This window comes from Magnolia sinica, chromosome 11 (assembly GCF_029962835.1).
Source record: "Magnolia sinica isolate HGM2019 chromosome 11, MsV1, whole genome shotgun sequence".
In the NCBI taxonomy this organism is placed as follows: Eukaryota; Viridiplantae; Streptophyta; class Magnoliopsida; order Magnoliales; family Magnoliaceae; genus Magnolia; species Magnolia sinica.
The window spans coordinates 61,134,547-61,150,804 of NC_080583.1; the positions used below are offsets into that span (position 1 = coordinate 61,134,547).

Genomic DNA, 16,258 nt, shown 5'->3' on the forward strand with positions numbered 1-16,258 from the left:
ATCCAAAGCTCAAGTGGACCGCACCAAAAGGAAACAGTAGGTCAATGATACTTACCATTGAAACCTTCCAAGGGCCAACCGTGATGTTTATTTTCATCCAAACTTTTGATAAGCTTACGCAAATCAGGAAGAAGGAAAAATACAAATATCAGCTCGATCCAAAACTTTTCTGGCCCCTAGAAGTTTTTAACGGTGGGCGTTCAATAACCACTGTTTCCTGTCGTGTGGCCCACTTGAGCTTTAGATCTGCTTCTTTTTTTTTTTCATTGCATAAAACGAAGGGGGGAAGGGCAAACAGATGGACGGAGTGGATATAAAATGTATAAATTAAGTTGGGCCCAACAGCGAGCGACACATCGACACAGGATTGAGGGTTGTGTTGACCTATACCTAGTAGGGCCTACCACATGATTGGTTCCTATCAACGTACACGCGTTTAAGGATCGAGGGTGCACCATTTTGATTACTCACGAAGACTACCAGCCTCCTCAGTTTTTTTTTTTTCAGTTTCTGCAACAAACACGCAATCCCACACGACGTGAAAGAGAAGCAGATCAATCCCCCGAACCGCCCTTTTGTTGCTTGCACGATCTCTAAAAGAAAAAGGAAACATAGCAGGTATTAAAAGAGACTTTCTATTATTTATTTATTTTTGTTTTTCTAAATGGGGGTTGCTTCTTCTCGAATTTCTGGTGAGAAGGCGATTGCAGAATGGTATGATTTTGATGGTTATCTTCTTTTCTTTCTTTTCTTTTTATTGCCTCGAAATGGGTTCTTTTTCCTTCTCCTCCTGTGAAATGAACTGCCTAAAGGTATTGCCTTTATGGGTTTTCTTGAATCCATTGATTGAATCTGCGAAAAAAATGGTTTTTTCAATTAATGATTTCAAATGGGTTTTTTCTTTTTTCCTCTTTTTAGTGTGGGGAATTGCGGAAATGTATGGTTTTGATGGGCTTTTCTCGAACATATTGATTGAGATTGCAAAAGAAGTTAGTTGATATTTACACCCACCTTGATTGATGGAGACAACCTTTCTTTTCTACTCTTGGTAATTCAATGGTACACATACTGTTCCATTACCGAGACTAGGAATGGCGGGTGTACTTGTCAATCATCAGGGTGGGTGCAAATACTGGTCTCTGTAGAAAAGAGTGTGTATAGATTTCAAATGGTTCTTTTCATTGTAGTTTTAAGTGAAGCAAATTGTAGGAATGTCTGTGTTTGATGGGATTTTTTTTTTTTTTTTTGTAAGTTGATTCATGTAAAGGATTAGATGTCATTTGGGTTTTATTTTTATTTTTATTTTCTCCAATTTTTATGTAGAGAATGCATAAAGGTGGATTGTTTTTTTTTTTTCCCAATCGATCTTTTCATTTGCATGAATCAAGGAATGGAGTCTTTTCAGTTGCTGTATATAGAATGCCAAGAAATTGTTTTTTTTGTTTTTTTTTTTCGTTGAGGGGATCAAAGAAATTCATAATTTTCATGAGCTTTCTTTGCTCCTTGACATGTTTATTGAGTCATTTAAGCAGGAAATGTATTTTGTAGACTGCAATTGGGTTGCCTTTTTTTCTTTCTTGATTTCTGACAAAAGTAATTCTAGATGTTGGAATCTTGATTGGTTTCTTTTTCTTTCCTTTCTTAGCAAAATTTTCACATAAACACTTTATTTACTACCAAAGAGTAACTTTTCTAGAGCATTCAATCAGTGCAGAAAGGTTGGCACAGCATAAAGATCACCTGGAGTGAGGATATGCTTTTATCTTAGTTGTTTTTGGTTATTTGAATCCATGGAATATGGGTTTGTGAGGATATTCATCAGTTTTCATTTTCATGGCTACCAAGAAGTGATTTTAATTGTATCTTGGATATTCATGCTGCAGATTGAAGAGAAGGTATTATCTTAGTAGTTCTTAGTGTTGATTCATCACCACAACAGTTTTCATTGTTCTTGTTGTAGGTATGTGATCTTGAGAGAATATTTCCATTCATGGAAAAACCTCTGTTTAGTTGTCTTTCATAGCTTGATCCGGGCGTGGGTTTTCTTCTCGTTTCTGGGCTGGTGTTTATGGCTTTGTGGTGTACCGTTGCTATGTTTATGTTGTGTTTTTGGGTTTGCCTGTTTCTCTCTCTTTTGAAGCTTGCTTAATTTCCAAAAAAGGGAAAAAAATACCTTTATTATGATTTTTTTCATTTTCTTTTTTCTTTCTTTCAGTTTGAAGATCTCATAGATTGAAATGTGTAATAGATTTGAAATGGATTTTGATTGGAATATGGTTGCTTTTGTTTTTCCTCCACTCTGTGTACTAGGTTGAGAAGTTTGAAGATTTTAGACTTCCCAAGACTTTTTTTTTTTTCCTGAAAAAGAGCAAACTAGATATTGGTGAGTTATGCTCTTGTTATTGATGAATTGTCTTTTTGGAACTGATTCAAGAAATGTACGCAATATGATTTGTTTCCAGTGAAGTTGCGAACTTGCACCTCTTTTTCTGCATTTCTTTTGAGAAACTAATAGAATGTAAACCAGTTGTGGCAAGTCCCACAAAATCAGAGTGTACCCAAATTAGGAATTACGAACATTGGGGGCTCTAGGTGCGGAGACACTGTGCTTAAGTTGTACGTTTTATTCCTTGTTGTACATTTCTCTCGCACCAGCAGATCTGGCTAGCACACCTTTTTGTAGCTGGTTTTGTTGTTTTTTAATAACATTTTACACATTCATCATTAAAAAAAGAAAGAAAGAAAGAAAGAAAGCATTAAGGGAACTCACCCATTGCCCTGTCCAATTTTCATTTTCTTGAGCTTCCAGTTCACGACTCTTTAGCTTCTGAATCTCTGCTAAAAACAGCTTATGTTCCAGTCCAATTCCTAAGAACCTATCACTAAAATACCCCTAGAAGGGGATAGGCTAAGCAGGGTTCACATCTAGGGGTTGGCCTATCCCCTTAATTGGAAACTCAGGATTGATGTCAATTGAAAACTTGTACTTTGTCAACTTGATGGAGCTATGGTAACTAGATACTGCGTGCTAAGATAGGGGATTGCAACGTTAGCACCAATATGTAATAAGTTGAGGTAAGTAGAATTAGGTTGTTTGGCCATGTGCAATGGACACCAAGAACTACACTGTTCAGGAGTGAGTGAGTTCAAGTTGAAGGCTTTTCAAGGGCAAGGGAAAGGCCAAAAAGGACATGGGTGGAGGTAGTAAAAAATGACTTGATGATTGATGGTTTAACTGAGGATATGGTCCTTGATAAAGTGGACTGGTAGAGCATGATTTGTATGGCTGAACCCACCCCAATTAATTGGGATAAGTCTTAGATGATGATGATGATGATGATAAAAATGAAATAAATCACAGAACCCTCACCCACGTGTTGTTTTGCTCGAAAAGGCTTTGTAATCTGTGTTGAAAAAAGCTGATGTGCTTGAAGGTCACGTTCTCTGTAAATAACATGAGGAAAGAGTTATTTAAATGCAGATGAAAATCTATATTGGTTCCAAAAGTCAATGTGTTAACTGCGGTGAAATGCAACAACCAGTCAAATCCCTGGAGAATAGCGTAAGTACTGAATTTTCAGTATGATCTCCTTTAGTATAGTCCCTTATATCAAGCCCAAAACCTAAAGTAATCTCAACTCTGACATTCAATTTTTCAATAACCCTTCATTTAACTAACATAGCAATTACAAATTGTCAACGAATTATGTGTAAAGTGATATTTAAATAATTCTTGCCATCATCCCATGTTCAAAATTTGTTCATAAATTGCTCAATTATTTGTTGAATTGCACAATCTTCACTCATTTTGAGTGGAGTTAGATCCCTTTCTGCTGATGCAAAGTTATGGCATTTTGATGTCATTTGCCACCTGAAACAGAGTCAGAATCTACACCGATGAAAATCAAATGATTGAATTTCATGAAATGATTCCTTGTGGCTTCCTGGCTTCAGCTCAACCCAAGCTTGATGATATTTTGGTCTGACCCTTCATTTCAATTTTATTCACCATCATTTCTGGGGTATTTTCTGGACTTACCAAGGTTGGATTTCAAAAATGAACACAGACTTGAGCTAGACTGAGTTATTTGAAACCTGGTCAATTACTCGACTGAGTTTTGAGTGCAATTATCTAATTTTCGAGTTTGTAGGGTAAAGAAAACTTCAATCAATTTTTTTTCATCTGTATATTTATTTTGTAGACTGTGGCCCACCTGACATGTGGACTGACCTGATTCCTGGGTAAGAACATCCACGTTGTGGTATGACTTTGATGAATCAATTGGATGTCATACCAATATGCCATGCTGGCATGTATGGTATGTGCATGAGCTGACTTGTACACACATGTTTGCTTAGCAAAGCTCCCATATGAATGCCAATGAAATTAATTATTTCCAAGCTCTTAGACTAGTCAATGCACTGCCATTCAAAAGTGCATCCAAATGCATCCTACATTTAATGTAGGATATTAGCATATTGCAATGAATGGAAATTTTCCTCTTAGCTCATCACATGAAATTCATAGCTAATTTACTAGTTCTCATTTCATTCTGCTGAAACTATGATATTCCCGATTTCTTTTCTTATTCATTTGACTACAGTTTTCATTGGCTGCAGGATCATTAGTTTCTTTCTTAAATTTCTTATTGGTCGCATCTTGTGACTAACAAAGAAATATTATAAAAGAAATGGAAGAGGCTATTGTCTCAGTGTCCCCTGAGAGGATTAAGCCAGGTGGTGGGAATCTGAGAAGGAATTCAACGGGGAAAACAATTACAAGATCTTCGCTGTCTTCTTCAAACAGTGAACAAAAGGTTCTCCCTCATTATCTGAGAGCTTCTACGAGTTCCTGCCACGATTTCTGTAAATATGGAAGGAAACATGCTTTTGAAGCAAAGGAAAAGCGTCCCATCACTCGTACAGTTGTAAGAAATACGGAAGCCTCCCTTGAAGGCCAAAATCAGATAAAAACCGTAAATTTGGGGGAGAGAAAAAAGAAGCCAGTGATGAAAGGCATGGTTGCATCTGAGCCAAAAGCTGAATCATTTGATAAACCCAAAGTCACCAAGAAAAAGGTTCTATCGCCTGTTAAGAAAATTGAGATCTTGGCCAAACCTGCTATTGTGTTGAAGCCAAAGCCTACGCCTATGCAAAAGCCTACGCCAAAGCCAAAGCTTGCAGTAGCTAAAGTATCATCATCCCCGTCAAATGTTTCAAGAGTTGGTCTTAATGCTAGAAGAAACAGTGAGACTAATGCATCAAATGCTTCAGGAGGTTCAATTGGTAGGAGCAGCGAGAAGAAACCATTGCATACTTCAGGAGGTTCAATTGGTAGGAGCAGTGAGAAGAAACCATTGCATACTTCAGGAGGTCTGAATGGTATGAGAAACAGTGATAGCAAGAAAGTCAAGAACATGGGATTGCCAAAACTCTTACAGAAGAAGGAATTGAAACCACCAGTCACTTCTTTGTCCCCCAAACCTTCTGCTATAAGTCTTGCAAGCTTAAAACCATTAAAATATGGGAACTCAAAAATGGCCTCTCCTGTGAATAATCAAGGCAAGTTTAGAAGATCCGAACCCAACTATGATGAAATCAAGGAAAAGACTTTATATGTCATTGAGCCAGAGCCAGAAAACAGCAGCCTGGAACCTGTTCGACAAGAAAGTCACAGTGACCAATCATCACCTCAGCCATCATTATCATCACCATTGTTTCCTTCCGTGCCATCGTCACCCTTGCTCTCATCACATGAAGAAGAAGAAGAAGAGGAAGATGAAGGAGAGGAAGGAGAAGAGGAAGAAGAGAGTGCAGAGTCTGACTCTACACTTGGCGAAGCAGAAGACTCTGATTCTGAATGGCAAGGGACTGAAAACAAGAACCATGTTGAGATTTTGAAAGGGGGACAGAAGAGACTGAGTAGTGCAATGATTCACCCTGAAGATAAAGATTGCTCTCCACAGAAACTAAAGTTCAGGAGAGGGAAGGTGATCAGTCTCCAGTCAGAGAACAATGGCCCCAGAAAACTCAGATTCAGGAAAGGGAGAGTGGTGGGTGAGACCCCGAACGGCAAGGCAGAAGTCGGAAGGAGAAGCTTTAGAAGGAAGAGAGATTTAGGTGGTGACTCAAATGGTACAGATGCTGAAGCTCGAACTGTTGTGTTGAGGCATCAAGATGTGCAGGGAAGGAAAGAAGAGCAAGGGTTGTTGAATGAGGTGATTGAAGTAACTGCAAGTAAGCTTGTTGAGACCAGGAAATCCAAGGTCAAGGCATTGGTCGGTGCATTCGAGACTGTAATCTCTCTCCAAGAAAGCAAACCTGCTACTGCTGGTTGATTACTTGACGAGTTGCGGTCCTTTCTAATGTAGGTAAATCTTTTGACTTTTTTATGCTTTCTTTTCATGATGGTTGGAACGTTTGGATACAAGACTGCCATGCCTCGGCTTGTAAAAAATAACTCAAAATAACCCAAGTGTGGAAGATTGGATTTTTACAGTTGTATGAAGTTGGAAAACGGTGAAAAAGGCATGTGGGTATTTTCATGGGAGCTTGGATGGAAGGATTTCAGCAGTTTGTGCAGTACTGTTGGCAATGCTACATCTGTTGCTCATCTGACGTTTCTTCTTCTTCTTTTTCTTCTTTTCTTCTCTTTTTTTGGACTGATGTGATTCTTCTCATACTGTATTTAATTGATCAACATGAATCTGTATCTAGACTGAGCTTATACTAATAAATAATCTAGTTTTGTGTTGCTTCGATTACTCTTGTACGCAACTAGTGATCAGCTTAGACTATGGTTGACTTGACAGCTATGACTCACAAGTTTGATTTTGATCAAGCAAAAAAAAAATAAAAAAAATATTGAGAAATAACAAATGATAGTAATTGTAGTAGTAGTAGTAATAATAATAATAACAATAGTAATAATAACAATAATACAACGCTTCACAGGATCCGAGTATTATGCCAATGTGGACTGCCTGTAGTCCAAAACTTGTGCTGATGGATGGTCCTTGCAATTGTTGTGATTATTGGAGGAATGAAAATTGTTGAAAATCAAAAGTCCACATTCTAACTTCACCAATTAGTGGTCAGGATCGTTTGTTCTGCATCATCATTATTTTTTCTGTCATACATCCGTATAGCACCTAACAGATGGATGGTCCATATCACCTTATCATCTGTGCATGTGGACTCCAAAGGGCGACGCATTGTTAGTAATAACAATTTGGACACTCCAACATCTTGGCTTGTAGGCATTGTTTAAATGCATGGAAACCCTAACTTGAGGCCAAGCTGTCCGTAGATCTAGGAAGCTTAAACAGTTTATCTTTAAGAATGATCAACGAGGGTTATTGTAAAAACGGAATATTCTGGTCTCCTTTAAACCCCTTTCAGAATTTCCTGGATATGAATATACCCTTGCAAGCCTTTTCCATGCATCCAAACAACCCCTTAGATGCCCCCTGTTTAGTAGACGCCTAAAATGATTTAATCTCATTTAGTTAACATTAAGTATGTATTAGAGATCTTGATCTGGAATACTTGATTACTGTTAAAATGAGCTGATTATGTATTAGAGATCAAGATCTCTAACATGTAATTACTGTTAACTAAAATAAGATCAACTCATTTTCAGGCACCTATCAAACAGGCCATATGCATTTGTTTGGATGTGTATAAATATATGCCATACATTCTCAGATAGTTTCATTGATACAGAAATCTTTACTTTTTAGAAATAGCTGCTCTCCTCCATTTGAGGCCTTTTCCTTCGCGGGCCCTGAGTTATTAAGCATAGGTTCGGAGTTATTTAAGCATTTTAGGACCCTTGAGTTCGATGGAACCTGAGTTCTGAAGCGTGAGTTCTATTGAATCCCTATTGACTGCTCGTGGAGGTTCGGCTAATCCCATGAGCAGCTTTACATGCTGGGAACGCACAGGACATGTAACCCTTTCATTAAGTGGGTCCCTAAGCCTTCAGATGAGCCAAAACAGAATGATTGAATGTGGACTGGTTGGAATTTTCTAAAAATACATGTAGCCTCACCTTATGAATGACATATCTGATTTTTGGTTTCGAAGCAATAAACCTACTAGGCAACCGTCTAATTGCAATTGCATGTTCTTTCTCCAAAGCCAACTGAAAAGAAACCTAGTTGCAATTTGGAAGGGATCTATCAATGTGAATACCGTAAAATGTAATTACTATTTGGTCCATTCCTCTTCATCGCAATTCGCTTTAGTGGTATATCAAAATGCGTCTTGCGTGCAAAATCTAATATGACCCTGATGCTAAGCCCAAACGCTAGTAATTAGTGAAGGAATGGTTGGTGAATTTGGTACAAATCAAACCCAACCCCAAAGAAATCATTATCATAAGAAAATTCTACCTTCCAAAAAAGAAGTCCTACCTAAAATATTATCTACCTTCCAAAAAAAAGAAAAAATTCGAAAGAAAAATCCACCCCAAATAAAATAAAAAATAAATAAATTCTACCTTCAAAAGGGGAAAAGAAATCCGTGTTCCAAACATCTTTACCATTTACAAAAAAAAGTATTCTCTTACCTCCCTCCTCCCCCGCCCCCCCAGAAAAGAAAAATAAAAAAAGAAAGAAAAATAAATAAATAAATAATAATAATCAATAAGCACTACCTAAATAATGCTTGGACCGAATTATATGGATTCTAATTTGTGCCAGCATTCCATATCTTTGAGCGATCCAGATCGTTCATCAATTAAGCCATTTTGTGGTAGGGGATAAGATATAAAATTCCTTCTTGGGACATCCCCTTCATCTGCTACACAAACATTCTCCCATCCATGTGGTGTACACGAGTTGAACTGAGTCGAGCTTGGCACAGCTCGAACTCGGCTCGGCCATTAGCTGACCCCAGCTCGAACTCGGCTCAGTTCGGTCAGTAGCTCGGGCCAGTTCGAGCCAAGATCAAGCCGAGTTCGCCTGTGCAGCATTTTCACAAACACATGGATTGCACCTTCAAAGCCTCATTGTATGTAAAATGGCAGCAACAGTTTTACAAGTATTTCATCAAACACCTTGTAATCAACATCAAAATCAAGAAAAAAAGGTATTTGTTTCATATACATACCTTCCTTGCCACCAGCTGACACCTCGTTGAGTCATTTCATCAAACACCTGGTGAGCAACATCAATATCAAAGTAACCGAGTCACCGAACTGGTTCGATTTGAGTTCGATTCGAGTCGAGTCGAGCTCAGGCAAGCTTGAACTCGGTTCAAAATAGTTTCTAGCTCAAAAAAAAGCTCAACTCGGCTTGAACTCGGCTTCGAACCGAGTCGAGTCGAGCTAACTCGGTTCGTGTACACCCCTATCAATAATATATGTTATTCCAACTGCTCGTGTGCACAAACCACCAGATGAATGATGTGTAAGATCGTGAAGAATCATCACCGAAAGTGGGGCGTACTGGATGAATGATCTGGAGCACTAGAAGGTCAGCCTGTCCTGTACAGAACATCAGTCACTGAACCAAAGAGACGAGAGTTGAAGATCACATTGAATCTGCTGGGAATCCATTTAGAAACCAAAACTGAAATTCATTACACCTGTGTCTTGATGGAAGAGGAATGAATTTGCATCAATTCAAGAACATCAAGAAAGAGAAGGAGGAAAATGTTGCAGCTACTGAAACAAGAACCAGTCTTTGAATTCAAGTCCTTCATGCCTCTGGTGGTGCATGTAACCGCGCATGAACAAGATCATCCTGTCCTGTGCTGGCCAACAGTCTCTCGACTCGCTTGCTCATATCCAACCTGTACAGAAACCCGGTCCCTTTTGATTGCTGGGTTTGCTTCCTTGGACCCATGATCCCACAGTGTCACTGTATGATCATACAAGCACAATGCAATCTAGTATTCCTGGTGGGATGGGAACTTCATGAATTGTACCATATATATGTGGGCCCCATTGAGGACTTTTAGAGGGATGTTGTGCCTCCTGATGTCCCAAATCCTGATGAAGATCCGGTACACCGAGGCAGTGGCGATGCTAGTATCACCTTGCCAATTCCAGTCACAGGAGTCTGATGGGTACATCATCAGCTTAGATGGTGATCTTGGCCTTCCAATCACAGATGTTCCAGACATGGACTGTGTGGTCAGCAGATGTGGAGGCATGGTAAGTCGGATCGCGGAGATTCCAGACAACAGAGTTGAGATCCTTCGAATATGTCTGGACGGTGCTGCGTTGATCGATGACCCAGTGTTGATGGTACTGTCCCATGAAGCTGAAAGGAAGGAACCATCAATGGGGTTTTGGGTGTGTCTGTGCAAGGATGTGCAGGGATTGTAGTTATGGAGGAGAGTGACATCTAGGTCGGCAGCCCTGTTAATGGCTGCTACGATGATGAGATCAACATTGGATAAGGAGTAGGTGTAGTCGTACATGTGATCAGTGGTGGTGAATTCTTTGATGGGGATCATATGTTCTGATGCAGAGGTAAAGTTGTAGAAGTTTATGCGGCTGAGATGGTCGGTGTGATTATATGCTGTAAAGGTGGGGTGGAAATGTTTGAAGGGGCTGAATTTTAAAGTAGCCACTGAAAATTTCTACTCCTTAGGATGCCATGTTGATGTTGATGTGGTGGTTTTGGTAATGATGAAGAAGAAGAAGATGAGGAAGACAATTTTCTTGGTTTGGGAAAATCAAAGATGCAAATGTTCTTCTTCTTCTTGTTTTCTGAATTAGGTGACTAGTTTGATATTGGTAGAGTTATTAAGAGCCATACTCATGCACATAGACACTGGTCTCTTGGGATGCACTTAACTTGGCACAAACCATCTGAATCAGGGGCACTGCTTTAAACAGGACACATCACTGTTGGATGATCTGATCATAGATTCTGATTAATGGACATTTCTATGCTAAATAGGAATCAATGACACTTTTTTATTTTTTGGGCTAGCCTGTTTGGGGGGCGAGCTCCAAGGTGATGTCCTCTTCAGGCAGGTTTCGGATCTCCCTCTCCACATTAGAGGGATATTTTTGTTAGATAAAGCGAGGCAGGGATATATTAGAGAATCTCCCTAAGGGGAGTAGTTTTCTTGTTGGCTTGGCTCTCGTGACCGTGTATAGGGTTCCTGAAAATATAGGCCGCCCCGGGAGTTTTTTTTCCATCCGGGGGCAGCCTGAATGTCTATTGTCTTGTATGGTTTTCCCCCCATGATATGAAAATCTGTGTTACAAAAAATAAAATAAAAATAAAAAAAATAATAATTCTGTCCTTTAGATGACTTTCAATTGGGTTCCTGGGATCATTTCTCTAGCATGATGTTTGGGCTATGACCCATCTACAGAAGTCTTCATATTTGGCTGGCAAGCCGGCACAAATACGCTACGTGAACCACGAATCTGTGCATGCATATAAATCCCCACTTCAAAATCCGATTGAGCCAGTCGTAGTAACTTGTGATTGATAGACTGTTGTTGGCTAACTTGGGACATCCACTACTTGAAAATTTCACTGTCTATTCTGCAGTTGAACAGTTAGGATAACCAGTGAGTCTACTGTTTGGTTCATGACCTTTCCACGGTGGGACCCATGTTTTGGATGATTTGGATGGAGTCTCTGCATACATTTGCTGTCTCCATGCATATAAATCTGTAATTTGCCAGCCTGTTGGGTAATTCCTCTTGAACTCAAGCAAGTAGACACATCCTTCGAGTTCTACATTGTCACTTGTGTGGACAACTGATGTGTAAGGGAAAAGATGCAAAGATGATGCAGGGATGAATGTGATGAGGTCCATCACCGTCTTCCTCAAGGATAACTACATCGAATCCATGAAGCTTCTCTTGACTCCTCACAGAGACTTCTCGAATCCACGAAGCTACTCTGGACTCCTCACAAGGACTTCTCGAATCCATGAGGAAAGAGCAAGAAAATAGAAATAATATTCGAAAAAATTTGTAAATTGATTGATGATTGAATAAACGAGTTTACACCCCTTTAAATAGGGATACAAAGCTATGGAAGAAGTTTCAGAATTAAACTACAACTAAAACTCCTAGAAATTGCGACTTACAATAAATAGTAAACTTACTATTTATAGACCGTTGTGATTTCTACTAGTGTGCATGGTTTTTGGCCAAAAATAGTAAGTGTCCTATTTGACTGAACCATGATGTTCCCCTAACTATTCTAAGCACTTTTCATGTTGGGGACAACTCCCAAAGCCCAACGGATGAATAGTTATACCCAAACTAAAACTTACTATAAATAGTAAAAACAAAATTAAAATAGGAATTCGATTGTTGATCTGATGGTATTTTGCAAATTCGGCAAGGGCAATCAGCATGGCAGGGTTGGGTGGCTAAAATAGCTCTTCCTACCCCAAAATCACATATGGCACGTGGGATAACTCATTCTGGTTTGCAAGATATGTCCATTTTAAGGTCCGGACGGTCCGGATCACTTCCACTTCTGATCTGGCCTTTTCTGATCCATTTTACCCATGAAACTGTCCATAACCTACTCTACATTAGTCCCCTCCACTTCAAAAGAACTTGTCCTGCTTTGGTTCATGATTCTCGGTTAGGTCCATGACGTTTAAAGTCCATGAGATCGCCATGTCATCCGAAAGATCAACAACGTAAGCGTTATCATTGATCTTTCAGATGATCGGTACCGGTCCAAATTTTTTTATTCTTCAATTTGTTTTATGTCTCAGCTAAAAATCTCTTTTTACGTAGATGGACCATAACGTAGTCGCCCACCTCGAACACTTTTGTCACCGATGCTTGTCTGCTTGCTCTATGTACTTCTCGTTTGAGGCATGTAGCTTGATTTGCACCTCCGCATGAATGCCTATGATCTTGTCTTCCATATGTTCTGCTGTGATGCTCATGCCTGGGAGCTTGGTCAGAGGGACCAAGTCAAGTGTGTGGCGAGACACTCAACCGTAAATAATCTGGAATGGGGACTTCCCCGTCAAGTGGTTCACCATGTTGTTGAATGTAACCTCTGCTTGAGACAATGCCAAATCTCACTGCTTCAGTTTTTCACTTGAAATGCATCGAAGAAGGTTTCTCAACGTGCAATTCACAACTTCAGTCTGTGGGTGGTAGGCACTGTTGAACTGAAGTCGTGTATCGAATCGAGTCCACAAAGTCCGCCAAAAGTAGCTAATGAACTTTGTGCCATGGTCAGAAGTAATGCTCTTGGGAGCCCTGTGGAGCCACATAGCCTTTGTAAAGAATAGATTCGTCACGTGTGTTGCATCGAGGGTTATATTACATGGGATAAAGTGCGTCATCTTGGAGAAACGATTTACCAACACGAATATCGAATCCATGCAGCGTTATGTTCGTAAGAGACCAAGCATGAAGTACATAAATAAATCCTCCCAAGGGCCTCCAGGCACATGTAACGGGGTGTAGATGCCTATATTTTGAGATTGCCCCCTAGAGGTCTGACAAATATGACAATGTTGTATTGCTTTTCCCACATCACATATCAATTGTGGCTAATAATACCGCTCCTCTATAAGAGCTCGTGTCTTGTCTTGCCCAAGGTATCCACCAAGGCCACCTCCATGTAGCTCTTAAATAATCTACTTCATTAGAGAACTTTGGGGGATGCACAATCGATTCCCTTTGAAGAGGAAACCATCCCGTATATGTAGGTCGTTAGGTTGACCTTCTTGGCACCTCATCTAAGAATCTTTGAAGTCCCCGTCCTCGGCATACAACTCCTTGAGAGAGTCGAAGCCAACCACCTCATTGCTCATTGTAATAAGTAGTGATGTACGACAGCTAAGTGCATCAGACACCTTGTTCTGCTGCCCTGACTTATGCTTCAAAATGAACGTGAATTCCTGCAAAAACACAACCCATCTATCATACACATGATTTACATTAGTCTGACTATTAATAAACTTTAATGCTTAATGGTCAGTGTACAGAACAAACTTTCTTTGAATCAGATAATGTCATCAATGTCGCAGCGCCTGAATAACTGCGTACAACTCAAGCTCATATGTCAACCACTTCTTTCGGGCTTCATTGAGCTTCTCACTGTAGAAGGCTACTGGCCTCCTGCCTTCTTATGATAATACTCCTCAAATTTTAACATATGAAGCGTCGCACTAAACCTCAAACAACTTATCAAAATTAAGAAGAACCAAGACCGGTGTTGTGGACAACCAATGCTTAATCTCATTGATCTCATGAAAGCTCTTGTCAGCCTTATCGGTCCAGCGAAACGGTCCATTTTTCATTGAATCTGTAATAGGTGTGACTATCATGATAAAATTTCACACGAATCGACGATAGAAGGTCGCCAACCCGGAAACTCCTCACTTCATGAATATTTGTCGGGATCGGCCATTTCCTAATGGATCGTACCTTTTCATCGTTTACACGGATGCTTGTGGACGTTACAACAAATCATAGAAACAATAGGCTATCCGTTAAAAAACTATACTTCTTCAAGTTGAGGTACAACTTGTTAACTTGTAGGACCTGTAACACCTGCATAGGATGTTCCCCGTATTTTATCTCATCCTGACTATATATCAGGATGTCATCAAAATATATTACCATAAATCGGCCAGTGAACGATTTTAGCACTTGATTCATCAAACGCATAAAAGTGCTTGGTGTGTTCGATAGACCGAAGGGCATGACTAGTCACTCATACAACCCTTCTTTTGTCTTGAATGTCGTTTTTCACTCATCACCGAGTCGGATACGAATCTGATGGTTCTCGCTCCTTAGATCTAACTTAGAGAACACCTTGACCTCTTCTAGCATATTGAGCATGTCATTCAACTGTGATATTGGGAACTAATATTTGATAGTAATTTTATTGATTGCCCGGCTGTCGACACACATGCGCCAGCTGCCATCTTTTTTTTTTGGCATTAACAACACTGGCATGGCATATGGGCTCACGCTCTCTCTTAAAAGACCCTTATGGATCAATTCCTACACCTGCCCCTGAAGTATCTCATACTATTTTGGACTCATCCGATAATAAGGGCAGTTGGCCAGGCTAACCCCAGGGAGGAGGTCTATATGATGTTAGATGCCCCTCATAGGGGGCAATCTATCGGGTAAATCTTTAGGCCAGACTTCTTTGAATTTGTTTACCAATAGCTTTAAACTTGGAGGAATGTTTGAGGGCTCCGATTGCTTGCCGTTCACCACTACGGCGTATACCTAGCCGGTTTCCTTGGATTCCTCCATGAAATTTCGAATGGCCAGGATGGAACTCCTCTCTACTTTAGAAGCGTTAGAGTAGTTCTCTGATGCCATAGGGGTAAGGATTATCTTTCAACCATCCTTGATAACGACATAAACATTGTCTTGTCATCGGTGGGTGGCATCATGGTCAGACTGCCATGGTTGACCGAGTAACATATGGCATGGTTCCATGTCAACCACATCATAAAGTATTTGATCCTTATAAGTTTTACCAATTGAAAATGAGACAATGTATTGTTTAGTTACCTTGGTCTCGTTCACATTTTTTATCTAGCCAATTGAGTACGGGAAATAATGTTTTATCGTTGGTAGTTATAACTTGTCCACCATCACTTTTGAGACTATGTTCTCGCCACTACCATTGTCTATGATTACATCACAGACATTGCCGTTGATGGTGCACTGCATACGAAATATATTGTGTCACTGTGGATGTAATTCCTTCCGTAGGGTGTACAGTAATCGCCTCACAACTAGAGATTCACCACGATACTCGCCCGTCCATTCTTCACCATCTGTTCTTTCCTCAATGGCTTGTTCATTTTCATCAAGGCCAAGGTCTTCTTTTGTAGCCTCACCTTTAGTGCTCCCTTCGTTTATGGTCAAGTGGGTTGTGGGGCGTTGAGGACATATGTTTGATAAGTGACCGGGTTGGCTACAAAGGTAACAATTGTTTAGCCTTGGCTGAACATAAAGATTTGGAATCCTACTCGAGCCCGCTGTTGTGGGTGCTACATGTTGAGGCCTAGATGAGCCGCTTCCCATATCATGGTTTGCGGTTGCAGGAGGTTGAGGACGTCCTCCTACATGTTCATTTCCTCATGTCAGCATTGGATCCTACATGGGACCCATCATGGGGGGTCGAGTTGAAGGATAAGGTTGAGTAGGACTCCTTGCAAGTTACATTTCTACCCTACCTGCCAATAGAACTGCTTCATCCAAGGTCTCAATTGAGTGTATCTAAACTCAGTCCTGATTGTTGATCATAACCTACCTATAAATCATGCT

General features: G+C 40.0%; 1 protein-coding gene across 8 annotated transcripts; it reads left to right on the top strand.

Moving 5' to 3' along the window:
• Positions 1–470: 470 nt before the first annotated feature.
• On the top strand, positions 471–6,759 carry LOC131219221 (uncharacterized). Of its 8 annotated transcripts, none has more exons than XM_058214252.1 (4): positions 471–618; positions 1,884–1,960; positions 2,311–2,383; positions 4,621–6,759. In XM_058214252.1, exon 4 carries the CDS (start codon positions 4,692–4,694, stop codon positions 6,336–6,338), a length of 1,647 nt encoding a protein of 548 aa, XP_058070235.1. In that variant the 5' UTR covers positions 471–618; positions 1,884–1,960; positions 2,311–2,383; positions 4,621–4,691; the 3' UTR covers positions 6,339–6,759. The 8 variants fall into 8 exon arrangements, with proteins under 8 accessions (XP_058070235.1, XP_058070236.1, XP_058070232.1 ...); XM_058214254.1 differs by having other exon boundaries at positions 578–714; XM_058214253.1 differs by lacking the exon at positions 2,311–2,383 and having other exon boundaries at positions 4,605–6,759.
• Positions 6,760–16,258: the final 9,499 nt, after the last annotated feature.

Coding starts and splice junctions, on each gene's coding strand:
- LOC131219221 (XM_058214252.1), top strand. CDS start 4,692: ATGGAAGAGGCTATTGTCTCAGTGTCCCCTGAGAGGATTAAGCCAGGT.